This window comes from Caloenas nicobarica, chromosome 13 (genome assembly GCF_036013445.1).
Source record: "Caloenas nicobarica isolate bCalNic1 chromosome 13, bCalNic1.hap1, whole genome shotgun sequence".
NCBI classification, from domain to species: domain Eukaryota; kingdom Metazoa; phylum Chordata; class Aves; order Columbiformes; family Columbidae; genus Caloenas; species Caloenas nicobarica.
This window is the reverse complement of record NC_088257.1, coordinates 10,430,736-10,457,637: the sequence shown is the minus strand read 5'-3', so window position 1 is coordinate 10,457,637 and position 26,902 is coordinate 10,430,736. Positions and strand designations below refer to the sequence as shown.

Below are 26,902 nucleotides of genomic sequence, written 5' to 3'. Positions count from 1 at the left end.
TGGGCTGGTCCCTGCCTGGCAGAGGATGCCGGGGTCCCTGACGCATCCTGAGGTCCCTGGCACATCTCCAGCGCAGAAGGGATGGAGATGCAGGAGGGATGTGGGGTGCAGGAGGGATAGGGGGTGCAGGAGGGATATGGGGAGTGCAGGAGGGATGTGGGGGTGCAAGAGGGGTATGGAGGATGCAGGAGAGATGGGGGGTGCAAGAGGGGTATGGGGGATGCAGGAGGGATGTGGGGTGCAGGGGGAATGGAGCGTGCAGGAGGGATGGAGGGTGCGGGGGGGTGAGGGTGCAGGAGAGATAAGGCAGATGCAGGAGGGATGAGCGTGCAGCAGGGTTAAGGGTGCAGGGGGAATGAGGGTGCAAGAGGGACATGGCAGGTGCAGGAGGGGTGGGGGGTGCAGCCTGCACAGCCACCCAGCATTACATCACCCGCAGCCACACTCACTGGCTGCTGGTACCCGGAGGGCAGGACACTGCTGCAAGCAGCGTTAACCCCTTCCTGAGCGTTCCCGAGCGCTGCTCGGGTAACACAAAGGGACCTTTGTGGGACTGAGTGTTGACCACCCGTGTCTGTGCAGTCGGGGCTGCCTTTTGGGCACAAGTGCTTCTTTTACTGGAGCTTGGTGGATCCTCCCAGGGACAAATCCAACTGCTTTGTTCTCCGAAAACAGCAGCAAGAAGCCAAACGAGAGTTCAGAGCTGAACCAAGTGTTTACTGCTCACGTAGGATTTTCGGACAAGTGTTTTACTGAAGGTTTAGGTTGTACCCGAGGCTGGTGCTGGCCCACCCACATCAGCAGTAGTGGTGACAAACGGCATGGTTACACGGGGCTGCTTCCTCAAGCACCGATGTCCAAGGGAAGGGTTGATGTTATGTTAACTCCATCAACTTTTTTTGCTAGAAATATGCTTGTTACAGCCCCCGACATGAGGATAGCCAACGAGTGGCATGAGGCGGGGTGGCAGACAGGGCCACCAGACCAGACAGCCACTGCAGGTTCCCCTTGCAGACCCACCTTTGGCCCCCAGGCTGAGCCATGTGCCTGCAGTCGCTCTGTTACGTACAGATGAATTTTTGCGGATTTGCAAAGGCTGTTGCCAAATCTTGAGGGGTTTTGGCTCCAACAGCTGATGAGGAAATACTGCAAATTCTTACTTTTCTGAACAAAGTGGTCCCAGCAGTGCCAGCTAAAAATGGGGCTTTAATTCTGTTGAAGTTCTTGTCTATTTAATTTGTTTTCGAATAAAAGAGTTTGGTGCCAGTGGCCTGCCAAGGCACTGCGTCACCACTCTCCTCCCCGGGACCTCCAGCCCTTTCTCTGCTCCGTCACTCGGGGACATGCTGGCAGACACTGGGTACCAGTTGTCCCTCCTGCAGGGTCCTTGTCTCTGGTTTCGGGGTGACAGCGGGGTGCCTGCAGGGCTGTGAGCTCTCGAGCATGTTGTGCTGGTGACCAGGGTGATCCTGATGTGACCTGGAGCATCTTCAGTCAAGGAGAGAGTGGTGAAGTGCACAGGCATCCGTTAGCGCTGAGACCTGGATCCTAGAGATGCTTTTAGGTTACTCCTCCAGCCAGTTACCTGCTAGTCTGAACTTCAGACCCATTAATTTAAAACCTAACCTATTTGATACCTTCTTGGCATTCCGTTTCTTCTTTGAACTCAGCTTTGGGCGTATAGTTTTTGGCTCATGGTTTTACAGACTTTGCTAGAAGCTGTATAAGTGGAATACGTAGGTGTAACATGGTCAGTAAATCTGGGCCTGGGTACGCCGAGGGTCCCAAAATCTTGCATGTGGGTTGCAGCTTGTTACTATGACAATCCACGACTCTGCAGCCCCAGTCCTTCACCCTTATGCCACTCGGCTCTTTTTCTAACATCTTAAATTCTGCTCTACTATTGAGGAGCAATAGCATCTATAAAATCTGTTAGCTGAAGTTTATAAGATTGGGCATCTGCTCTGCATGGCCTGCTAGATACTATTTTAATAAACAGAAAATGAAAATCATCCCTTTAAACTGCCTTTTCTAAAGTTGACGAGTGCCGCAGGACAATTCCCCCGCGAGCAGAGCTGATGGTAAGAACAGTATCAGCATCGGCTGACGGTTGCTGGCGGAGTTATCTTTCCACTGACTTTCCTAAGCTGATTTATTTATGGACACTGGACAAGACTAATTTAGACTGTAATGTAGGTAAAGAAGAGATGACTGACTAAAGTCTTCATTGCAATAAAATTAAGTATTTTCAGAAGAGAAACACTACGCAGGATTAATTATTTCTATCTAGTAAATTAAAAGGGAGCATATAGAAAAAAATGCCTTCGCCTCTCAGCCAAGTGAAGCATTCAGTTTACAGAGATGATTAACCATGGAAATTTGCTGAGTATATTTTATTACCACGTAATCTTCTCTAGGGATAGATGTGATCCTCAAGAGTGTTGGGGTCCACTTACTCGTTTTCCTCAAGTGCCCTTGAGACCCACTTTCAGACTAATGGCCTGAGGTTTGTTGTGCTTTACAGGCTGCTCCCAATTTTCAGCTCTTCATTTAAATAAACCCTTGATTGATACATTTTTTTTAAGCACGATGTCTCTGGCTGGATGGATAAATTAAGGAATAAATGCTCCTCCAGTGTAATCGAGCTTCTGCAAATGGTTTGGCACTTCTTGGAGGCCTTGCCTCTGTGATGCTTTGCCATGGTGGTGCAGGGAGAGCTGGACCATCGCAGTGGTGGCGCATGACTAGCAGACGCCAGTCCTGGTAGCTGTGATGGGAAGGCGTGTGGTCCCACCTGCTTGGAAAATGAGTCACGTCAGGCCACAGGTTGGCCTCATCCCGGGTCGTTGGGGTGGCAGCGATGTGCTGTGGGTCAGTGAGACGTGGTTTATCTCATGGTTGTGGGTCTGCTGTGCTGGGATGCTCTGTGATGGGGCTGAGATGCAGGTAAAGCCCTCGTGTCACCGTGGAGCGGGGCAGGTCTGTCCTGCCCATCACCGCATCCTCTGCTGTAGGGGCTGGAGGGGCGAGCAGGACTTTGGAGGTCACTTTGGGGTGTGGTGGGGGTGGTGTTGAAGAGCACTCACAGGGCCAAGGCACCTTGTGGCTCTCTGAGCTGTTTGGTGGCACTCAGGACCGTGTTTTTTCCCCAAGGACAGTGTAATTCAGGGAATATGGTTCTCACTGTGCTCTTCAGTAGCACAGTGTGGGGTTTTTTTTTACTTTCAGTAGAAGTGGGCTTTTTACGCGAATAAAACTTCACGGTCCAGCGAAGAGATTTCTGCTTGAATTTTTCAAGGAATTTTTGAGATGAAGAAAATGCTTGTGTTGCTGTAACGGGGTAATGATTCTCTGTAATGCACCTATGTTGTACTGGTGAACCTTCAGGCCATGCTGTTTGGTCCTGTAATGTTTTCCTTTCCCGCTTTGGTGTTATTTATCCTCTTGCCACCTGCCCATTCTGGGACATTTGAGACATTCTCCATTGGGCTATGAGCCACCATGACCTTGAGACCATTTCTGTCCCCAACCCAGGGTCACACACGATACTGTCCCTTCTCTCAGCACCCCCTGCACATCACAGAGCCTCAGAAGCTCACGGTCTTGCCTCATCCACATGCTTCTTAACACATTCCTTGCTAACCAAGACTCTTTTGCTCTAGTTTAGGTTGGGAGTGGTGGTTTGGGGCCTTTTGGAGCATTTTATTGCTTTTCATGCAGACTCAGTCTGAGTGGATTGGTTGGTCATGCCCTGCACAGGGTCCCTGGCTGCAGGGATGCTCGTGTGTTGCTGTCACCATTTATTTGGAGCATGCCGAAGCTGATACAGCCTGGGGCCGAGCGTGTCTCGCCATCGAGTGTAGGGATGAATAACGAAGGCATCAAAACTCGGGCAGAATGGGAAAAACCCTCCAAGACACATGAAATTCCTCTTGGGCTATGGAAATCTGCTCGTGCAGGAGCTGACCCCACCAGGACAGTGACTTCTCAGCCTCACCAATGCCCCAACAGTTAATTTCCTTTTGCTGTTTCCTTTTGCTGTTTACCTGACTTCTTCTAAAAAGGAGGAAATTTTCTAAACGAGCCAACAGAAGCCCTTTAATACAGATAAAGGCAAACGGGAAAACAGGTAATTGAGGTAATTAAGAGCTTGACTCTTGCTTTCTCTCTGAGAAGGGAAAAATCAATGGAGCGTGTCGGTGCTGTCAGCAGGAGTGGGGCTGGGTGCCCTCCCAAGCTGAGGCAGATGCCAGGGCACAGCATGACCGCACCGCTGGCTCTCACCAAGGGCAAGGAATAGGTGTTTTCACCAATCTTTAGAAAATCATCTCCCTGAGCACGTACCTGTGTATTGCCAGGCTCCTCCGGGTACACGCTGCCCAGTCCGGCAATGGCAGCGAGCATCCCTGGTTTCCCACGGCCCACACCCCGGGCGGTGTCTGGGCATCCTGAAGCAGGTAGGAAGCCCTGCATCTCCCCCAGTACGCCCGAGGCTGGAACAGAAGAGGAAAACTAGAAAACAAGACTAGAAATGAGAAGGAAGGGTTGATTCCTATGGGATTACTGATGCCTGAACCTGGGGCGTGAAGCATATTAGTACATAATGCAAAATTCACTGCAAATTTGTGTGAGTTGGTGGCGCATGTGCAGACATCATCATCATTCAGGCTGTTTTTTTTCTTTTTACACTCAGCAACTATGTGGAAACGTGGATGTTTCCAAAGGCATTAAGCCTCTTTCCTGCGTGCAAGGAAAGCCCTGATGACGTCCCCGCCAGCCCCAGCTCTCGGACCCCAGCGGGAGAAGGGCAGGAGATGCTGGCCAGGGCAGCTTTGGTGGTTTCTTCGCTTCTTCTGGCTGTGTCCAGGCTTCAGTGCGGAGCACAAAGCAGCACAAAGCTCACAGCCTTCCACACTCCAGTTTTCTTGATGTTATTATAGATGAGGAGGGGTGCACAGCATGGTCTGTTCTCTGTATCGCTGCAAATCAGGGCATGGGTTTTTCCAAAGGATTGCTCTCTTTTATTAAAATTGTAGGTTCTCTTCCCTCCACTGTTTCCCCTAGCCCAAGGCAACTGTCTCTGCAGTCATTGATCTTTATATCTGTACACCACGAAGCTCTTTGCAGGTGTGTTAGCATGTGTCAGGGAGGAACAGGCTGTGCTTTAGGAACATGATTTCACCCACTAAAGCAATTCCAGGGATCGCTGGTGGGCCACACGCCTCCGGGCATCATGTCCTGCTTGGGGTGTCCTGTGTGAGCCCCCAGCACCTGGCAGCCTCCTGCACCCCTCGGGGCGGGAGGGACGGCTGTACATGCTCATATGGTTTGCCGGATCGCCTGCAAGCCATAAGAACCTGATGTTTAACCAAGTGCTGCAGGCGGGTCAGGGGTTTGATCTGGACCAAGGTTCCAGTGGGTCTTTGCATTAAATATAGACGTTACTGAATCCTCAAGCCCTGTCCTAGATTACAGTGAGCTCAGTTTAAAACCTGGGGACTGAGAGCTGTCTTTTCATGGGGTGATTTTCAGACCTTGGACTGAAATTTGGAGGTGTCCTTTATGGCATCAAGGCACACCTTTATTTTCAGTTTACTTGGGGGGGAAGTAAGGAAAATGTTCTTGATGTTTCCATCTCTGTTCTTGATGTTTCCCTCTCTGCGCAATGAAGCTGTTCCTTCTCCCACTGGTGGCTCTGGAAGTGCCTCCAGTGGTTGTGACTGCAGAGGACAGCAATTAAACTACATGTCTGGGTCTGGAGAAACTCCAGGTTTATTTTTCCTGCCCTGCCACAGATTTCCTTGGGCAAGGCAGGCAGGGTCCCCTTCCCAAGAGCAGCTGCACACAAATTTCTTCCCTTGGCACTTACAGACCTCGGAGCATCTGGTACCACTATTCAGCTGGTTACGTGATGGACATGATGGCTTTGCCCCAGACACATCATGGAGCACGAGGCACTCGATGCTCTGACATTAACTTACGTATCAGAACAGAAGGCAGATAAAAGTCTGACAGGGGCCAGTGGGCTGGTGCAAGAGGAGGGTTGGATTCTCAGGCTTTGCACAGCAGAAAAGCTGCTTGGAAAGGGCCAGCGTGCTGCAGCGGTTGCTGTTTGCTTGTTTGTTTCTTTGCGGAGTCTTTTTGTGTTGACATTTGTGCCGGGAGGTGGTATTTCGGGGAGGAAACGTGAGCTGTGCAAATACTGCAGTGAGCTCCAGCTCCCAACTTTGCAGAGATCTGGCAGCTGGCAGCACAGCCTGCTTTTCATTTCCAGCTCGTCCTCTGCTTGCATGTCATTACGCGCGACACTGTTGACGTGTGCATGGCAAGTGTCACGCGTGTTGCCGCCGAGTTGCCAAGAAAAGGCAGAAGAGCTAACAGCGAGCGCCTGTTCGCTTTCTGTGCGGGGAGTCCGCAGCAGGCCAGGCTGCTCCTCTCCCCGTCCCTGCGGTGGCGATTGCAGGGTGCTCAGAATGCATCTCACAGACCACCGTGGGACGTTGGCTGTTGCCGAGCTTGCCGAAGGGCTGCCCAGCACGGTGTGGACGTGGCACTGAAGTGCCGAAGGTGTCCGTGGTGGCGGGCAGCAGGCAGCCTGCCTGAAACGTGGGGCTCGTTCGCAGGGGCTTGGCTGGAGGATGTTTTAAATCGGAGGTCACTCTGCCTGCAAACAGTGTTCTGGGGCATCGGTACCTGCACGGAGTGGGCTTGGGCATCTCATCTGGACAGCCATGGACCAGGATCTGGTCTCTGTTGTACCCCAGTAAATTAGCAGTAATTGCTTGTGAGGAGTCAGTGGCTGGAGGAGTCACTGTTGCTGTCAGTATTTGGACCATCGTAGCAATAAATTAGCAGTAATTGCTTATGAGGAATCAGTGGCTGGAGAAGTCACTGTTGCTGTCAGGATTAGGATCATCGTAGCCATTGGACCTAATCTTTCTCAGGTAAAGAGTTAATTTCCATAGACGAATGGTTAAACTATTGCTGTAGGTAAAGAAAAGTTGCCACGGACCCATGCTGGGATGGACTGTCAGTGTGACCCCACCGGTTGACGTTGGTGCCATGGGGCTGGAGCAGAGAGCCCGGCCAAGGCTGCCACATCACTGGGGAGGGCAGCGAGCAAAGCTGGGCGACTTCGGCTCACCAAACTGTAACTCGTTTTTCCTGCAGTCAGGTCCTCGGCCAGGCACGCGGGGAAGCACTGGCAGAGCTGGGGCTTTCTCCAGTCCTTGGGGATCTCTGGAGAGAGACCCGACAGACGCCTGTGCTCCTGCTGAGCACTATGGGCAGGGCAGAGCGGGGACGAGGCATTCAGCTGCTGCTGGCTCATGTTTCTGAATGTAACTAGGACAGAGCTTTGCACTTAAATTCATCCACTGGGCAGAGTCTCATCTTCTCCAGGGCACGGAGTGTGTTGCGGTGCCAGACCTGGCACCCACGTGCCACCTTCCTGCCTGGCGGGTAGAAGGAGCTGGGTGGGAGCATGGCTGAGACAACAGTGGTGAGCAGAAGCCCTTGCTGTAGCCCCATCCCCGTGTTAATCCTGTGGTTTGGGTGCATCCCGCCTCGCTGGGGGTGTGGGATGCTGCTTCACAGCCACGGAGCAGGGATGTGTTGGTCCCACTGCACCGGCAGGACCGCTGGCTCCGGGCAAGAGCATCACTCGGTAACAGCCCCAGTCCTGTGCTTGCATGTGCTTTCCACATCAGATTTCCCAGTTTCAGAGGCAGGACAGGGTATTATTTCTCCCAAATGGGCTGTTTCTGCCCTGATGTGATATTCCTGCATGAGCCTCTCATGAGGCCCCATGGAGAGAAACAATTCTCTAATGTCAGGAGGAGCAACATGAGGTTGATGCCAGCAGCTGTAGCCGTAGGTCGAGTTATTTGACTCGGGAATCCAAACACGTAGGAAGCTGCTGCTGGGAGGAAGAAAAGGAGCCACGCAAAGTGGAAAAAATGGCTTAATTTCTCATGATTGTAAGGGGGAATTGCAGAGCTCTTGAGCAGGCGTGTTCCTGCGGAGAGCCCGGAGCAGAGCCGCCCACTCAGTGCTTCCCCGGGGCTGCTCTGCGGCATGGAGCCCTGCGGGGCACGGGCTGGTTCCTACTGAAAAGCATCAGAAGCCAAATTCCTGGTTCTCAGACTGTTCATTCCTCTCTTGATTGCAGGAGGCGGGTGGGCATGGTGCCGTGCCGCGGTGGGATGCGGGCTGGTCCTCAGCAGCAGGCACGATGCTGGAGCCGTGCTGCTGCTTTTGTGTGGGACACTGAGAAAAGTACAAACTGCAGGTTTGAGGTCCCAAGATGGGGAGCTGGCAGTTGGAGTATGCTCAGCATTTTCTGAAAATCAGCTTGTTTTGATGCATCTGAACTCAAATAATCATATAGGGTACCCAGACCAGCAGTCCTTGGGAAAGTGCTCATGTCCAAGTTGTGGTCCTCAGAGCATTCAAGGCACAGGAGACGGCACTGAGTGCACAGAACCCCTTTTATTTTGCTGGACTCAGTTCCTTCTTAGGGTTGGGTTTGTACATGGAGTGGTTGTACCCTCCATGGCAAGAAATCAGATGCTTCTGCAAGTTGTAGCTCTTTCTCAACCTCTCTTTTCTTCCAGGATTATACCCCAGCTGGAGAACTCGCCTTCACAGGTTTCACCGAGTAGCCTGCCTGGCTCTGAGATTTCAGAAGCTACAAGGACTTACTTGCAAGGCATGAGCCGCTATGACCTGGACGAGCTCGATGCTTGCTGGTTGGAACTTGTTAATATGGAGCTCAAGGAGATGGGTGAGTGTTGCAGTTGTTTTTATCCTTACCTGGGCATCCCGGCGTGGGCATTCAGTCTTTCTAAGTAATCATGTGGAACAAAAGTTCTTGAAGACCTTTTTGTTCAGGCTCTCCAGAAGAGATTACACTGATTCCTGCAGTGCAGGATCTTGAGTGCATTTCAGTGCCTCGCACTCATGTAGGGGTTTTGGGACGTGGTCCAAGAAGAACGGGGCAAACCAGATGATGGTAGGGCCAGTGCAGCATGTCCTGTGGAGCAGGGCTCTGGTGTGCAGAAGAACCAATAGATCCAGATTACTCATGACCATGCTCTGATTTCATGACCATCATTATCTCCTGTACACGTCCCTGCAGCATCTGTGCTGCCGGAGGAGGTGTTGGTCAGGATGGGTGTGTTGAGCCTGGTTCCTCTTCCTTTGACTGCCCACATCTGAAAGCATTTCTCCAACATTTCTCCAACATTTCTCCAACTGTAGCCAACTGGGCAGATGGAGTCAGAGGAAAGAGGATTTCCTAGTCAAATGTGTAATTCTCAGAAATCGTGGTCCTGCGTTGTCTCTCCTTTCCCAGGTGTCTCTAAATATCACAGCATAACATTGCCTGCATCACTGCTGTTATATCACTGCACATTCCTAAAATCTATTAGTGCATTATGGTTGAGTGCAAGTACCCGGACTTGGAATTTGACCATTGGCACTAGTGCTTAGCATGGTCTGCTGGGCAGATTTGTTGGCACAGGCACGTGGGTGTGTTGTCCTGCCAGACCAGGGAGGGATTTTCCAGTCCTTGTTAGGTCAGGATTGCTGTGGCGTGGTTACTGCTGCACAGGTAAGAATAACAACACAATAAAACATTCACCTTGTGAGGTCGGTGAAAGCTGAAGCGTGCCTACATGAAGCATTACTTCCTGTTGCAAAGGTCTTTCAAGGTTGGGACAAAGCATGTTCTCAAGTGCTGGAGCAGACGGGATCGTGCGCTGCTGAACAGAAGGCTGTGCTGAGTCTCACAGCCGGCTGGCTCAGAGCTGCAGGGAGATTCAGTGCCGCCGCAGTAAGATTCGGTTCAGTAAGCTCGCACGGAGCATAAACAAGCTCAGAAGTTGGCTACCACGTTGGTTGATCTTGGGTGCAGATCTCTGTTCTTCTGATGTACTCATCATTTACAACTAAATTTTGTTACCACAACCTCCAGGACTTTGAGAAAGTTGTAGAAGCTGGCTTTTGAGTTTGGCTAATTATCTATTATACGTATCCTGTATATCGGATTTCCCGTAATCTTGGTGTTGTGGAGTCTGTAGTGTCACTAGCAAATCACAGTCAGCTTTGCCCTCGTTAACTGGTCCTCTATTAGCAACCTCAGCTCTCTCGTTAGCATGGCCAGGTTTTGAGATATTGGCAGCTACAGTCAAGTCCTTGGGCAGAGCAGAGGGTGCTCCTGGGCAAAGACAAGTGGTTTGGTTCTGCTTGGGTGCCTCGCAGAGGATCCACCCTTGCTAACACTGCCCAGCTGCAGTATTGCATCAGGAAACCAGCTTGTACCACACTGGACATCCTGCTTTTCTCCCCACAGTGCTTTAGCTGTATCTCCCGCTGCATTTCCCTCGCCGTCTCCACAGCTGGGTGGCCATCAGAGCTGTCTCTGGGCTCCAGGGAAGGGTTGTCTGTGTTTTGACTTCCCCCTTGTACATATTTCGTAGGTCTCTCCAAAGGCAGCAGGCAAAGATTTGGCTTATCCAGCTGGGTTTAAAATTGGCTCACTTTATCATATATATCTTCAAAGTATTAGGTTACAAATGCAATGTCTTAAATGGCTTTCAGATGTGGAGCTCCCATGCTGAAGGGTAACTGGAAGGTTGTGATGAGACGGGTGCTGTCGGGGCAGGGATGCTCCTGCCCCAGGCCAGCCGGGATCTGGCTGTCCCCTGTGAGCGGGATGTCACCGTGGGGCTGGCACGTGCCAAACCTGCGTGTGTGGGGGGAGAAAGGTGGCTTTGCCAGCGGGGCTGCCTTGGGAGACTGTTGGATTTAGGAGAGGAGCTGGAGCATTGCCACAGCCGTATAGCCCTGGTAGCTGGGCTCCTCAGGTGGGCTGGCATCGCCGTGTCCCCATGAGCACACCCTGACCCTGCGTCGGGGCACGGGCGATGCTTTGCCGCTGACCCTCGTGCAGTTTTGAGCGAGCTGCATTTTTTCTTCCTCCAGCTCTTTGTCATTTATCAGCCAGTGAGCTCGTTCAAGGACAGTCCTTAGGAGATGTTTGTACAGCACCAGGCTGGGTGGGACCATGGTCTCTGACAAAGCCCCTGAGCCCTCCTGCCAGTACCAACTACGGATGGTAATAACGATCCCAGGGGATTGGAGCAGTGGGAATGCAAAGAGCCTCACTGTCTGTTAGCTGATTCTCCAGCCCATTTCTGCAAGTGTAATTACTGGCTGAGCCTTAAATACGCTGGGGAGAGAGAAGCTTTGAAAACCAGCATTTGGCATGTGAAATCCACAGCGGATATGGCTCCTGCCCGAAGGATTCTGATTGCTCGCCCCATCCCCTGGCCCTCCCCACTTCTCTAGCAGTATGAGGACTAGTGCATTTTTTCCAGTGGCTTGAACGGGAAAACATGTGGCATTGATTAATAACCTGTTCTTGGGGCTGCGGGGAGCCAGGGGTCTGTCAGGGGGCAGGGTGGGTGCTGGTGTCCCCGGCTGTGGGACCACGGTCACATCACCCCACAGTGCGGGGCTGGACCATGGAGGCTGTGGGGCATCGGGGCTGCTGGGGCAGCGGGTTTCTTCGGGGGGATGCGTTTTCCTTCTTGTGGAAGTGATGGATTTTGGGTGCACGTAGCGGAAAGCTAGATCTATGGCTGCTCACCTGCCGGGCTGTGCTGGAGCAGAGACTTTGCTCCCTCTGCATCCCATATGGGAGAAACCGTGCAGCTGGGAGCGGTGCGCGGAGGATTAGGCTGCCCTTCACCACCCAACCCAGAAGATTGCCACCTGCCTGGGTTGGTCTGAAGGGAGTCCAGAGAAAGCGCTTTCTTACAGAAGCCCCGGACATACTGAGATTTCTAAACCAGCTTTGCTAACCTCTGAGATCATTAACATGACTTAATTGGAGAATTGCAGCCTCTCCTCCTATTCAGAGAAGTCAGGAGTTATCTCCCAGCCTCAAGAGATATGCAGAAGTTTAAATTCCCCCTGGGTGTTTAACTGACCTGTTGTCACTGGGCAGTCCAGGGGCACAATGTGTCATTCCCAAAATATTTAATGACAAAGAAGGAGCCTGATTTGTGAGTGGCTCTTGAGGAGCCGCAGGGAGGAGAGCTGGAAAACACCTATGAGATCATCCATCTCACTTTGCCGTTAGCGCGGCGTTGATCCACGTAGCACATAGCACATGCCTTTTCCAGTCCTTTTTAGGTCACCCCAGGGATGGAATTTTATCACCAAGATCAGATAAACCTCCAGATAGCTCCAGCTCACTTCACTCTGTCGGCTCCTCTCCCAGTTAGGTGGAATTGCTCTGAAAAGCAAAAGTTGTTAATGTAAAACGGCTTTAAATAGTTTTAACCCCCCCACCCAGTAAGATGCCTCCATAGGTGTTACTGTGCTCAGTAGAAATGTACTGTTTAAGGAACTTTTGTGTGCTAGAGATGAGATCAATGTTTAAGCACACCTAGATGTTTTATTTGTTGCTGCTGCAATATCAGATAGTAAAAAAAGTGGGGCTGAAGTAGTCTGAATGAAACCCTGACCCAGATTTACGTACATGCCACTCCAGGCAGCACAGACCTTTCCTTTTAGAGAGGAGCTGTGCCATAAGTCTTCATTTTTATATTAACATTTTATGCTGTATTTTGATTTCCACTAGATCCAAAGCTATTGTAAGAGCGAGGCTAGAGAGACTTCAAAGACTTAGGCTGAAAGATACGTTTGTGGTGATCGGCACTTCATAAACACACGGAAAATCCTCAAGAAATTGCTAAAAACATTGCGGGAATCAATTTTGCTGAAGGCAGAGTCGAAGTTTCTAAGTATTGCCTTGACTTAATCCATATGGTGTATGCTGCTCACATATGCCCACCACAGCTTCTATCTTGGGAGCTGAAGGTGTTCCTGGTATTTTATGGCAGGAACATGCAAAGGTCACATTTATTGCTTTTGAAGCTCCGGGGGGAATTCATCACTGCGTACTTGAGCGATGTCTGTGTACTAATGAGATGATCCCTCCCTCGGCAGAGGTGAGATTGGTCAAGTAGATGTGGAATAAACCGCAGTCGGTGGAGTAACCCCGGGGAAGATGTACTCCATGGAGCAGAGGTTGCCATTAATTGTACGCCTTGGAGAGCGGCTGCCTGCCACCCAGCAGCGCTGGGAGTCCTTGGCCGAGGCTACCCCCATCGCACCACATCCTTTCGGGATTCGGGGAGCCCCATTCTCCCCCGGAAGCAGCACATTGGTGTCCCCAGGCAGAGCCTGTCCCCATGCACCTGGCACCCACCCAAGTTGCCCTTCACCGTGGCCCGGCTCCATCCGCTGCGTAGAGCCACCCCAGTCTCTGTTGTGTGAAATTTTTCTATTATTTTAACGACTTCAGGCACGATTCTCCGCTGTGCCACGGCAGCAGAGGCGCAGCCCCGCTCCCCACCGGTGCAGCCGGACAGAGGGAGCCCCATGACAGGGATGCTGCCCCCGCTGTGGGGGATCCAGGGGCTGCCGTCCCCCCATGGGGATGCTCCCCAGCCCTGGCTGGCAGGTGGATGTGCAGAGCTCTGGCCTTTCTGTAGTGGGATCCGTTTCCTTTAACCACCAGCCTGGCTTCCCCTTTTCAAGCCTTGTCGCCAGATAGGGGACCACTCACAGCAGTGTCCCTTCCACCCCTTCTCCCGCCGCGACCCCATACCTGGGCTCACCCTTCTTTTACCACTCATCGCTTGAGAAAGCTTACCCCATTAATAATTCAGGCTCTGTTTGTTTGGATTTTTTTTCTTGTTTTGAAGAAATCTTGCCAGTTTGGAGCTGGTTTATAACATGTCTGTGCTGCAGCCCACAACAAACATCTGCACGTAGCCTGAAATCTTTGTTCTCTGCCGAGATCATATGCTCATTGCACAAGTTACCATTTCGGCAGCAGATCAGTTTGGTGCCTGGACAGATGAACCAGCTAATCCTCGACTACTTGGTGGTATATTACAAGCGAGAGATGTATTTAATAGAGGCACCAATGTACAGCGTGGAAGTATCTTGGGAGTGGATTTAGGGCTGGAAGCTGTTCTCGATTATATCACCGTTCATCTGGATTAACACCATTGGTGTCAACAGGAGGAGGACTCGCCTGAGCTGCCCGTAGGCTCACGCTTGCTGCTGGGCTGTTGCTCTTAATGTAGAGGTGGATGCTGTTGGAGATCAGTGGGAGACGCGTTAGACCTTTTGCCTGCATGTTTTTCAGCACAATCAGTTTTTATGTCAAGTCATCGTTTCGCAATTTCCATAAATCCCTTGCAGTAGTTTCCAGCAATACTCAGAGTTTTGTGAGAAGGCTTTCACCAGAAGTGCTCCAGGACAGCTCTGTCAGTGCCGAGCGCCGCTGGAGAGAGACAGCAGCTTATAAAGTGCCTTCTAAAACATTTCATCATCATCTTAATTTTGAGCAATAATTGATGTTGGTGGGTGGCAGAAAGGGTGATAATTGGCTCCTGTAAATCTTTTAAGTGCATTAGCAGGCTGTGTTTGTAACAAAATATCTAGAAGTTTCACTGGATGCTCAGCTGGCACAGGTTGCGTGTTGCCGTTTGCTTTGTTGGTCACGCTTTATGATAAGGGTCATCGATAAAAGGTTAATGTTCGATTGCCGCATCTCCCAAGCATCACGTGCCTAGAGGGGAAGGGTTAAAGGTGGCTGGGGGAGTCCCAGGTGGTCTGGTGTGGTGTTGGGGTGCTTGTCCATCATCCCGTCACCTTTGCCAAGGATGCTCGGGACAGGACCTGGGACACCCCGGGCAGCACCTGGGCCGGGGCAGGGGTGGCTGGTGTCCCCACGGGTGCCTCCAGTGTGCCGTTCCTCAGCTCCCAGCCTTGTTCACAGGCAAACTGCGCTTCTCCCGAAGTGTCCTTCTGCACAGCGGAGCCTAAACTCAGTTTTAGCAAATAGCCAGTGCCTTTGTCCTTCGGATTGCTTTCATTCTGCTGGCCTCTGAGGTGGGAAGGATCCTCAGCACAGCTTTGCAGAGGCAGAAGCAGTGGGCAGGTTTGAAGTGACTTGTCCAGGCTGAGCTGCAGGGACAGTGGGGTGGAGGGACAGCGAGGTGGACAAAGTCAGGAGCCCAAAGTCCCCGTGACACATACCAACACCTCTGTCCCATCAGGGAGCTGGCATCCTTTCACTCTCAGTTTTTCAAAGATACTAAGAGACAAGCCTACATCATCTCACAAGTGCTTTCCTTTTTTTTTAATTATTATTTTTAAAAACGGTACTTTTGCTTGTTTATATGTATTTTTACTGAAAAGTAGACTCCAAGGTTTATGGCTTGTGAATCAGCAAACGGCACAGCCTGCAGTCCTGATGACTGTTTGTTCATGAGCTGTTTTATTTCCAGGTATCCTCCACAGGGTAAAAGGATTTATTGTTTCAGTAAATTGATTTTAGTGGAGCACATCTTAGTCAGAAATAGGTCTCTGTTTTGTGAGAGGTGGCTATTTTTTTCCTCCCTGCACAGTGAGTTGGCTCACACCACGATAAGGAATAGCTGAGAATTCATTTAGCAGAAGAATATTGCTCCTTCATGCCACATAAATTACGATATTACAGAAATAATTATAACGGAGAGCAGCATTGTGTAAAGTAATGCGCCCGGTGGTTCTCCCAGACCCGGCGCTCTGGCTTCGGTGCCAACCCAGCAATCTCAGCTCCTTTGGGATAAAATACTAAATTCTCACTTCTGCCTGTGTCCCTCTGGATAGAAACTATGGAGGATTTTGCAGCTACATGGCACTTCTCTGCAGAGACTCAGAAAAGCTTCGTTTTCTCCCCATCTTTCATACAAGACCCTGGCTTACCTTAACCAGGTAAAAATACCTTTCTCCTGGTCAGCAGGTAGAGTCCACGGTCCAGGTGATGGTCTCAAAAGTGTGACTTGCTCCCTGGATGTTGCTGGATTTATTCATTGTAGCCAAGATTAGTACTTGGGTCTTTGCTTTTCCTTCCTTGGGGTCAATAACAGTGTCACTTGTACATGTACACATGGAGTGTTTTGGTGGAGTATGTTTTTGTTTTTGCTGTTTAGCTGGTCAAAATCAATTCAGATAGCATTTTTGCAGCCAAAGAGATGACGATTTTATGAATGGATTCCAATAGCACAAACTTTGTATGATGCAGAAGGAGATAAATGGAGCACAAATGGAAAAAGCGCTTCACCCCAGGCCCCATTGTTTAGTGTTTCATAAACGATTAATCGCTTCATCCCCATCAAGTGCAATTGTCAATTCAATAAGCTCCGAGGTATTCTGAATGGCACTTGGCAAAGAATTCCTAATGTAATTACATCTAAATGGAGAGTGAGAGCACGCGTGTGCGGGCGGGAGAGATCCATATTTTTTGATGTAACGGTATAACAACTGTATTGCACGTATATTCCCATGAAATGGGAACAGTGGTGATGCCAGAGCGATCCTGACCCCGCGGGCAGGTCAAGATCAGGATTCCTGTGGAAATTCCCATCGCTTTCCTTCCTGGCGCTGCCTGCAGCTGCCTGCTCTCTGCCTGCCCTCTCCCCTGAGCAGATACAGCAAGTGTGTGGGGAAAAGCACCAGGAATGCTTTAATGACCATTTTACTTTTCAGAAGAGCAGAGGCTGAGATATTGGGAGAAAGGGAGTAACTCAGGCTGACGCTCCGGTGCCCAGGATCATGATCACAGGTGTGGATTTGAGACACTGACCGAGAGCTTACTTAATCATAGAATTGTTTGGGTTGGAAAAGACTGTCAAGATCATCAAGTCCAACCATTAACGCAACATTGTCACTAAACCATGTCCCTAAGAACCTCATCTCCGCTTCTTATAAACCCCTCTAGGGGTGGTGACTCCACCACTGCCCTGGGCAGCCTGTTCCAGTGCTTTACAACCTTTTCCATGAAGAAATTTTTCCCAATAACCAATGGGTGCAAGTCGAGGCTGTTTCCTCTCATCCTGTTGCTTGTTCCTGGGGAGCAGAGCCCGACCCCCCTGGCTCCAAGCTCCTTCCAGGCAGTTCAGAGATCAGAAGGTCTCCCCTCAGCTCCTGTTCTCCAGCTGAACCCCCAGCTCCCTCAGCCGCTCCCATCACACTTGTGCTCCAGCCCCTCACCAGCTCCGTTCCTTTCTCTCAACTCGCTCCAGCACCTCAAGGTTTTTCTTGTTGTGAGGGGCCCAAAACTGACCCCTGATTCAAGGTGCAACCTCACCAGTGTCCAGTGCAGGGGGACGGTCACAGCCCTGGTCCTGCTGGCCACACTGGTCTTGATAGAAGCCAGGATGCTGGTGGCCTTTTTGGCCACACAACGCTCGCATGAATTCATGGCTTGCAGCTCTCCATCAAGTGCAACACAGGTGGTGTGTTTATAAAGGGACACCATTAAGGCAAAAGTAACACTCTGGCTTTGTCTGTAACCCTCTCCCTGCCCTATTGCGTCCGACCAGCATGATGCCAAGAGCAAGCTGCGCCCATTGCCCGGGCTGCTGGGCAATAAAACAGGTATTGTCAGGTTCCTCAGCATGTTGTGGCACAGCAGCCCGAGCCCTTGAAAGGGCTGCGATAGGGAACAGTGTTGTCTGTCTTAGATGGTATCTCAGACTTGACACAGACATGTAAAATGCCAGGCTAGATGTTTGCAGAGACTTGTCAAGCCAAGGGAATCCGTGCCAACACGAAACATTGGGGAAGAGCTTAAAAAGGCAGACCATGGTGTGTTTGCTGGCCGAGCTCAACTGCAGGTTGCTTTCCCCGTTGACAGAGGTTTTTTGGCCGGTCTGTGGCTGTCGGGGGAAGGTGCAGCCTCTGCCAGCATCATCCAGCTGGAGGGGCTGGGAGCGCTGGCTGGGACCCCTGTTCCGCGTCCCTCCCCGGCCCCGGGGGCCTCCCAGGGCCCCAGAGCTCGTCCAGGACAGGGATGTCACACTGTGGCTCGAGAGATGCCCAGGATAACAACCTTCTCACTGAGCATTTAATTAATAACTGCTTCATATTACTACTTCCTCAAGCCTTTTTTGCCCTTCTCTGCTCATAAATGAGATATTTTCTCCCATTACCTTGCAACAAAAAGGGTGTATAGCAGCGTGGGTCAGGCTCCTCTGCTGTCTGGTGCATTCTGAAGCATCCTGGCCATCACCACGGATAATATACACAAACAGAATGCAGAGATGAAGTGATTTTCATTGCATCCTGCTGGTATCTCCATCCCCATCTCTGCACCTTCTCTGGTGATGAAATAGTGCTCATGGGGAGACGGGGTGCGGTGGGGGCTTAACTCTGCCTCGTACCCCTCACAGAGAACCTCACTCCTGCTGCTGATTAATTTTTTCCTTCTTCTTTCCTTTACCTGGAGTGACCTCACGTTGCGTTTGTGGCACCGGGATGTTTGTGTGCAGGTGAGACTCAGCACCTTTGGGAGCAGCGCTTAGTGTGGCACCGTTTTGGAGCTGCTGAGCTCCTGGCAGCAGCAGCATCTCCCGTAAAGGTGGCCAGGTATCCCGCTGCAGGGGGTTAATGCTCTGAAAAACCCTATTCTGGTTATTTGCCTCATATTCCTGGTCGTCACTCTGGATAAACGGCTGGTGAAGCACCTCTGCCGCTTCTTTCCACTGAAGATCCTGGTATGGGGGGGATAAACAGCAGCACAGCAGTGTCTGGCCTTCTGATTCCGCTAAACCCAGCCAGGGGAAAAAATCCTTATTTGTTCTCAGTTTCAGCCTTTGGCTTCAGTTTTACAGTTCCGTTTAATTGGCCTTAAAAGGGTCAGTTTTCAGTCTTAACAATTAAAGCATTGACTTTGTTTTGCCAAAGCTTGTCTGAGCCCTCGCTGCAGAAAGCATCTTTGCAAAACTTGTCTCCTTGAACATTTAAACTGTCAGACCTAATTATCCGCATTGCTTCAGCTGAATGGATTTCTTTCCTCTCAGCCAGCAGCAATATTTCGTTACTGTCTATGAAACATAAACTGCATCCCGAGTTACAAGCAGCCACTTTCTGAATCGCCGCTTGTACCATCACGGTGGATTTGCCTCTTGAGCTACGGTTTAAAATGCTCAGCCCTTTGCAAAACGCTCCCCAAAGGCGGATGGGAGCCGCATCAGTGTCCTCCTCTGCCTTCTGCCTTGCAGAAAAGCCCGAGCTGGACGAGATCACCCTGGAGCGAGTGCTGGAGGAGCTGGAGACCATGTGCTACGAGAACATGAACATCGCCATTGAAACGGAGGAAGGTTTGGGCATCGAGTACGATGAGGATGTGGTGTGCGACGTCTGCCGCTCGCCGGAGGGGGAGGACGGCAACGAGATGGTTTTCTGCGACAAGTGCAACGTCTGCGTGCACCAGGTGAGCCCCCACCACAGGTTTTGGCTGTCGGCACATCGCACTCCTGTACCCCCCCGGCAGTTCCCCCCATCCCCGCCGTCCCTCTCGCCCCGAGTGGCTGGAGACCCCTGCTCAGGTGTTCTAGTGGATTCCAAGCCCGTTTGCAGCAGAGCAGGGGTAGCAAATGGGGTCTTGGGTAGATAGCAGGCAGCAAACTTGCCTTTTTTACTTTCTTAGCCCCAACCCTTGATAAGTGCCCACAGAAATAAACAGCCAGAGGTTGAAAACCACCTCCTGCGAGCTTGCTTTGCCCTCTGCCTCTGTTCCCTGTGATATTTCATTTTATGCCTCCTCTTCCATTAATGTGCTGATTCTTCTTTCTTTACCTTATCTTTCTTTAGCCCATCTTTCTTTATTAAACTGCAGCCGTGGGACCTTTAGCACCCAGAGATGACCGGGACTGCGTGTGGGCCTGTGGGCTGGGAGGGATGCAGGTCTGCAGCCCTGCACTCGCTTGCATGGACCTCCCCCCTCCTCCCCAGCATTATACTGGGGGTACTGGGACCTTCCAGCTCCACTAGCACTGTCTCCCATTACAGGGTTTCTGTCCCATCTTCCCTGCTGTACAAGTGTTGGATTTTGTGTTTATTTTGCTGCCTGGAGGAAGTAATTTTATTTTTAGAATTGAGTGCAAATGCTTCAAGCCCTTGCTGGGGGGATCTGTGGGCTCCCGCTCTTGGGGAAACCTTGACAAGGAGCAAACAGCCGTGCGAGGGTCTCCCTGGGCCCCTCGTGGGTCCGGGGAGGTTTTGCTGGTCGTGTTTTGAGGGGAAACACTGTGCAGTGCTGGGATGGTGGTGGCAGCTGCTGGGCTTCACTCTCTGTGTAGAGGTTTCGGCTTTTTTTTTCCCTCTGAAGAGAGCCATTTGCTCATCTTTTGGGCAGCTTTTCCATCAGCACTTCCCGGAGGTGGGAGAGCACTGGAGATATCTATAGTTGCGGGATGTGGGTGTTTTGAATGGTTTCCATCAGTGAATCAGATTCCACAAAATGCCAGGACGATTCAGGGTTGGGGTTGATTTTTTTTAATTTTTTTTTTAACAAGCCCAAGTGGCAACGCCGTGAGCTGACACGGGCCTCAGGGGGAGGCAGGTCAGCGTGCACGGGGCTGCCGTGGGGACATACGGACCCCGGCTGTCCCCACTGCGGGCCATGGCACCTGTGGGCTCCTTTTGGCATCAACCCCGGTGCTGGGAGCAGAGCGGTGCTGTAGAAGGGGACACGGCGGGCTGGATTTCAAGGCTCTTGAAAAAAAAGGAAGATTTCCCATTGTTTGCAGAGAGCAGAGTCCAGCCCGATGCCAGCCCACAAGCTGCCCCTGATTTAATCTCTGCCCTGATTTACACAGGTCCAGAGCCAGAGTGCAGGGTGTTATGTGGCATCATACTCCTTATCTATCCTGCCACGTGCCTTTGCCAGCCCCACATCCAAAACTTGTTGGGGTCGATGCTTTCCTGTAGGGAACCAGGTGTCGAAGCCAGGGGCTTTGTGTATTTGGGCAGCAGTGGAGGGGAGCTGGGGTCCCGTGGGGCATGGCCAGAGCGATGCCTCGTCCTCCTGCACCCCAGCGGGAAGGGGCAGAGCAGGGTTGTGCCAAGACACACATTGGTGAGTTATGGTGCCGGAAGGGATCGTTATAATTATCCACATAACACAAGCCATGAGGCTTGCTATTAGTTAATTTCTATGAAATGTAGCTTTTAGAAAACACATGCAGTCTTAATTTCTAAATTTTCGGTGAGGAGGAATCTTCCCCCCGCTGCTAAACCGTTGTGGTTCATTGCTCTTGTGGTAACAACATCGCGCTTCTCTTTAGCACAGGAATGATCCATCCAGGTTCCAGCCACCACGCCGAGGTCCCGTCACTACCAAATCCCCGTTCCCAGGCGTGGGGACCCAGCCAAGCCCTCCCTCTGTTACATGAACCATGCCAAGCTTTGCCCTGGCTCAGCATCCTCCCCATTTTTTTCAGTGTCACCTTCTCGGTGATGTTGAGCCCATGACAGAGACAGTGATAAAAAGAGCTGCTCTGCTCCTACTGAGCATTGCTCTGGCTCTGTGTTCCTGGAGCACCTTCGGACTGGCACAGGACTGGGAGAGCTGATAACCCACCTCATTTCCAGAGCTGCTCCTTGTCCAGGACAGAGGCTCCTAGGAGTAGAATTGCACCTTCAGCCGCTCTAAAGCCTCTAGGAATAAATAACCAAGAGCCAAGACATTGCTAGAGATGTACACCTGGTCGTAATTCCTGTTTTCCCTTGGATTTTGAGATCAGCCTGCCAGTTTATTCTCCTGGTAGTACGTACCTAGCTGGTTTTGTCTGGTAGTAAATCACATTTTAGGAAACTCTGTTGCAGATGAGATTTATCTGTCAGATTTGGAGGTGCTGTGAAACACACAGTTAAGTCTCTCTGAACTGTGTAGACTCACAGCAATAATATTACCTCCCTTAATTCCTTATTATCCCAATAAGATGTTCACGAAGTGGCTTTTTCCCCTTGGAAATCACTATCAGGGTCAATTTGTGATTTGAGGCAGCCTAAAGCCATGTTATGAAGTCTGTTTTGGCCAGTAAAGGCCGAAGATGCACTTTTCCCATGCTCCTGCCTCTCTGTGTGCTCCCCCTGCCCCATCCCCACCTGCGGCTCGGGCACTTGCTGTGACGGTGACTTACAGCACCGGGGCGAAAAACTTGTTCTTTTTTGGGGTAAACTTCAAGAAGCAGAGTTGACGAATGCCTGGGCTGAGTTTACAGCCAGCAGCGCTGGGGGTGCTTATCGGTGCTGCCCGCTTGCCTTCTGGAGGGATGTCAGAGCAGCCAGATCTAGAATTAATTACATCGCCTCGCTTAAAGTAGTGACACAGCCCCGCATTAGCGCCCAAGGCAGTTGTCTGCCACTCCCTAAAAACCCTTTAAGTGCAAGTTATCAGGACCTGCTGGTGAAAAACTGTCTAGTTTTAGCAGTAGTTGTTTTATACAATCGTAAGTTACAGCCAAAGTGGAAAGTATTTTATCATCACTATTATGTGATATGGCTTATCGTTTGGCTCTTCCCCAAGTACAGAAGTATTTATGAAGCACTTTGGCTTCTCTGCGTCCTGTGCTATCACAGTAGGTTGGGAGCTCCATGGGTGACCAGAGTCCTTTAGCTCTTGCTCTCCTGGCCATAGTACTGTCCTTGCCTCCTTTAGGTTTATCATCCTTTAGATTTACCATCCTCTTTGGTTCCTCCCTTCTGATTTATATTCATGACTATTGGTTTCCCCTTTTTACCTTCCCGTAGTTCTTTTCGCTTCCCCTTTGGGCTGGATTGGGTGTGTAACCAGTGTGGGCAACTTTCTCAATCATGGGGTTGTGGCTTTTCAGCCCTCAGCTACCTCAGAGGTTTTCTCCACACAGCATTTCTTACTTCTCTGAGTTGTCGTGGGTCTGGTAGCTGTTCAGGAATGGGCAGGAGATGAGTGGGCAGATGTCTGCATGGCAAAGCTGCCAGTGATGGGGGCTCTAATGGAGCAGCCTGGATGCCCCCAGCACCCTGACACGCAGCCGGGTGGATGCTTGGCACGATACACAGCACGTTTGTCTACTTAGCTTTTAATTAAAAACCAGGACATATTGATCCAGTATGAGTCTCCACATGAAAACAGGGAAGGCAGCAAGGAAGGAAGGACTTAACCTCACTGTCTGTGACTGCAGAGCTGCTTTACATCTGCTGTTTATCATTAGGATGCCCAGATGCAGTGGCAACAAGCCAGCGGTAGTGAAGAAGGTGCGAGGGAAGGAGGAGGCACTGGAGGATTCTCTTCCTGGGCTGCTGGGACTAATCCTTCTTTCTCATGTCCCCACAGGCGTGCTATGGCATCCTGAAGGTGCCCATCGGGAGCTGGCTGTGCCGGACCTGCGCCCTCGGGGTTCAGCCAAAGTGTCTCCTGTGCCCCAAGAGAGGGGGAGCCCTGAAGCCCACCCGGAGCGGGACGAAATGGGTCCACGTTAGCTGTGCCTTATGGATACCTGAAGTAAGATGTTTTCCAGCCTCCTCTTGACACGTGGGTGGGCACAGACCTGGTTTCCAGGTCTCAGCCTACGATGTTCATTTATGGTCTAAGTGGCAAGTCCAGTTTGGCTCGTCAAGCCGTGCCCAGGTCAGAGCTGCCATGCTGGTTGGTCGTTGGGCTATGTGTTTAATTAGCAGCCGAGGTGTAGCTCATTAAGGGAGGACAGAGGTGGGGTGTAAGGGCGCAAGGGTGGGGGCATTCACAGGACCTGCCTGGGCAGGGTAAAGCTGATTTCATGTGCCCGTCTGAGATACACAGTGACATCCAGGTGAGGAATTAGTTCGGAGGAAACACTGTCATGAATTTTTACTTCCATTTCATCCAGATTTGCTTCTGGAGTTTTGGGTTCGTTTTTTATTCCCGCATTACAAGTGACACTGAAAAATAACAAAAAAAATATCCATACAGACATCCCCTTGTAGGAGATTTGGGATGGTAACCAGCATTTACAACTCGTCTTCTATTGCATTACCAGGTTAGCATTGGATGTCCTGAAAAAATGGAACCCATTACAAAGATCTCACATATCCCAGCAAGCAGATGGGCTTTGTCCTGCAGCCTCTGCAAGGAGTGCACTGGGACGTGTATTCAGGTATGTATTTTGGCACTGAAAAACTCAGACCTCCGGGGTTGAGCCTGTAATAGCCACTGGAGAGTCTCGACTTGTTGGCAGACACGATCTGGCTGAGGCTTATTCCTGCTCCAAATAAACCTAACAACAGGGAGCACTAGCACTCATCAGACATCATCAGGTGCTGTTTGCAATCATTTAATATATTGAGTGCTAGGAATCTGTCTTTGCATAACATGGGGTTGTTGCTGTAGTGACACTAATTACTGGGACTCCAAATGACCTTGGTTTGAAATCAGGAATCTCCAGCAGAAAGGCTTGGCATAGCTTCTGGAAAAGTGAGATACTCGTGAGATGCAAAGCCTGAGTATTTCACAAACCAGTGGGGGTTGGCTGAGAAGCCTTTCTGTTGGGAGTATATCAGGAAACCCTGGAATTAGATAGTCCTCACTAGCCTGCTGGCTTGGAAGATAGAGTATTGACTGCATATTACATTCCACATTTTCTCCACACCTAAGCAAACCACTGCAGGCATCTGATTGCCAACTTTTCCCCCAGCAGCAGTGTGAGATGTTCTCTTTTCAGACCGAAAGCAGGATGCTCTGGGCTTTCCTGTTACAAAAGTGAGACACAGCTTCCAAGGCCATGATCTCTTTTCTTGGGGAACAAAGAGCAGAAGCTCCCATCCAAAATGCAGCAGACTTGATGTGAGAGCATTTGGGGAGCCTTCTTGCACCCAGTGGTTTCCCTGCATCCCCCTACTCTGCCTGTGTAAGTGGCTGGCAGTCCCTAGGAAGGGGCTGGGGGATCATAGAATCATGGAATGGTTTGGGTTGGAAGGGACCTTCAGAGCTCATCCTGCCATGAGCAGGGACTCCTTCACCAGCTCAGGTTGCTCAGAGCCCCGTCCAGCCTGGCCTTGGATGTCTTCAGGGATGGTTCATCCACCACCTCTCTGGGCAACCTGGGCCAGGCTCTCACCACCTTTGTTGTAAACAATTTCTTCCTCCTGTCTAACCTGAATCTCCCCTCCTTTAGTTTAAAACCGTCACCCCTTGTCCTGTCGGATCTGCTACTCTGCGGTGCTGCTGCCTGTTGCTTTCATTGGCAGACCAGGCGTGGAAGCAGTCTTGGTGTGCAGAGGAGGATGGACTAGCTTTGAAAAATTGGGAGAAAGTTTGGGATGTGCACCAATCCTGACTGATCAGCTCCCGTACACCAATGGGAGCTGTACCTCAGAGGTCAGTGTAGGCAGAGGTGACTGTTGGGAACCAGAATAGCTGGCTGGTTGCAGAAGGATGATAGGAATAGTATCTCCGCAGGCTCCGTTACGTTTGTGTGACTGCCTTGGGTTTAATACTTTAAAGGGAGCTACTTAAAAGCAATCCCCTTAGCTTGAAATGAATATCACAATACTTCTTTAAATCTCTAGCGTTGACTCACTTCTTTTTTGATGGCTCTGGGTGGATCTGCTTATTCACCCTGCCAGATGGAGATACTGTGTCATAACGGCAACTGCTTTCAAAGAACGGAAGGGCAGGGAAGGAGGCAAACAACAGGCTTGGCAGCATCAAAAAGAATTCAGCTTCTCTGAGGCTTCATCCTCTTAGTGCCGGCATGGCACGGGAGCTGTGAGATCCCTTGGACTGAATGGATTTGCGTTAAAGGTCACCTGAGATGGAACAGGAGCTTTATTGTCTTCTGTGCCGGCAGCTCACAGTTTCTAAGTCTTCACGAGATTGTCACAGGAGCGTTCTCTGAGGCCACCCTAGCACGCCCGGGATGGTTTAGCTTCAAGGAAAAGGGGGAGAAGAAACAAAAAAAGCAGGCGGTGACTTTATTTAAGATTTATGGGGTAAATCAGCAAGTTCACCCATGGATAAATAAACACGCTCCATACTCACCAGTGGTACAGAGCTCTGTTTTGAAAGCTTATGTTTATGGAGCATTTTTTTTATTAGTGCCTGTTTATATAGGTGTAATCTAACTACCTTTGTCAGCGTTTCAGGTTTGTGACCCAGTTCTAAAAGGAGAAGGTTGTTTTCTGCTAAAGCACTGAGCTTTTATCCTTGGCAGTGGGAATCGAGTGCCCCAGGTGGGGCAGGTCTGGGGAAGGAGGGGTGTTACTTCCAGGAGGGGGTTTTCCAAGTGACTGGTTAGAACTGGGCTTTGCTGAAACAAGAGGTGGATCCAGAGGTCAGGCTTGGAGGAGTAGAAGACCATCATCCCAGAGGGGCACGGGGATGCTCAGAAAACATCCACCTCCACCACGTTTATGGAGACCAATATGAGATATTTCTACATAGGCACCTCTGTGCATCGGAGTATTTTTCCCCATCCAAATTTGACCATCAAAATGGAAACGAACCCAAGGAAGCCTGAGGAAGGGCTCCCCACTGCTCTCCATGCGTCTGCCCTTGCTGCTTGTCTGTAATTACTTCCCTTGCTTTGCTGGTGCGGAGCTGTGAACCCAGGGTAACTTGGTGTGGCTGTAGCCGAGCCAGAGCTCCCGGATGCTGGTCAGGGATGCAGCTTCCCCATCTCCCGTTAAGGGGAAGTCATGACCTCATGGTGGTTCTTGTGGTCAGACATCAGGAGATGCCAAAGAGAACTCAGTATCCAGCAGGAATTTTCTGATTTGCATTGCTGAGACGGAAAAGAGGATGCTAGGAGTCGGTCTCTGGCACAGCCCGAGTCCCGACTGCACTTGCTTGGGACCCAGCTCGCTCCTCACCAACTCCCTCCTCGCTTCTCAGAGCATCTGGAAGAGCTCACCAAGCCTTGCAACACAGCACAAAATGCCAGGTCTCTATTAGTTGCTGGCAGGCTTCTCCAAAGGGCACCATCTTTCGTTGTCATTATCTTCCAGCTTTCTTTTTGGTGGTGTT

The 26,902-nt window shown here is 50.8% G+C and overlaps 1 protein-coding gene across 4 annotated transcripts in view; it reads left to right on the top strand.

Moving 5' to 3' along the window:
- Positions 1 to 26,902, top strand: part of JADE2 (jade family PHD finger 2) — a 78,672-nt gene that overhangs the window by 31,064 nt on the left and 20,706 nt on the right. For all 4 annotated transcript variants that reach the window (XM_065643885.1, XM_065643887.1, XM_065643884.1 and 1 more), the window contains exons 5-8: positions 8,616 to 8,785; positions 19,137 to 19,348; positions 23,237 to 23,404; positions 23,919 to 24,035. In XM_065643885.1, coding sequence (XP_065499957.1) covers positions 8,616 to 8,785; positions 19,137 to 19,348; positions 23,237 to 23,404; positions 23,919 to 24,035 — 667 coding nt within the window. The remainder of the gene's footprint in view (positions 1 to 8,615; positions 8,786 to 19,136; positions 19,349 to 23,236; positions 23,405 to 23,918; positions 24,036 to 26,902) is intronic.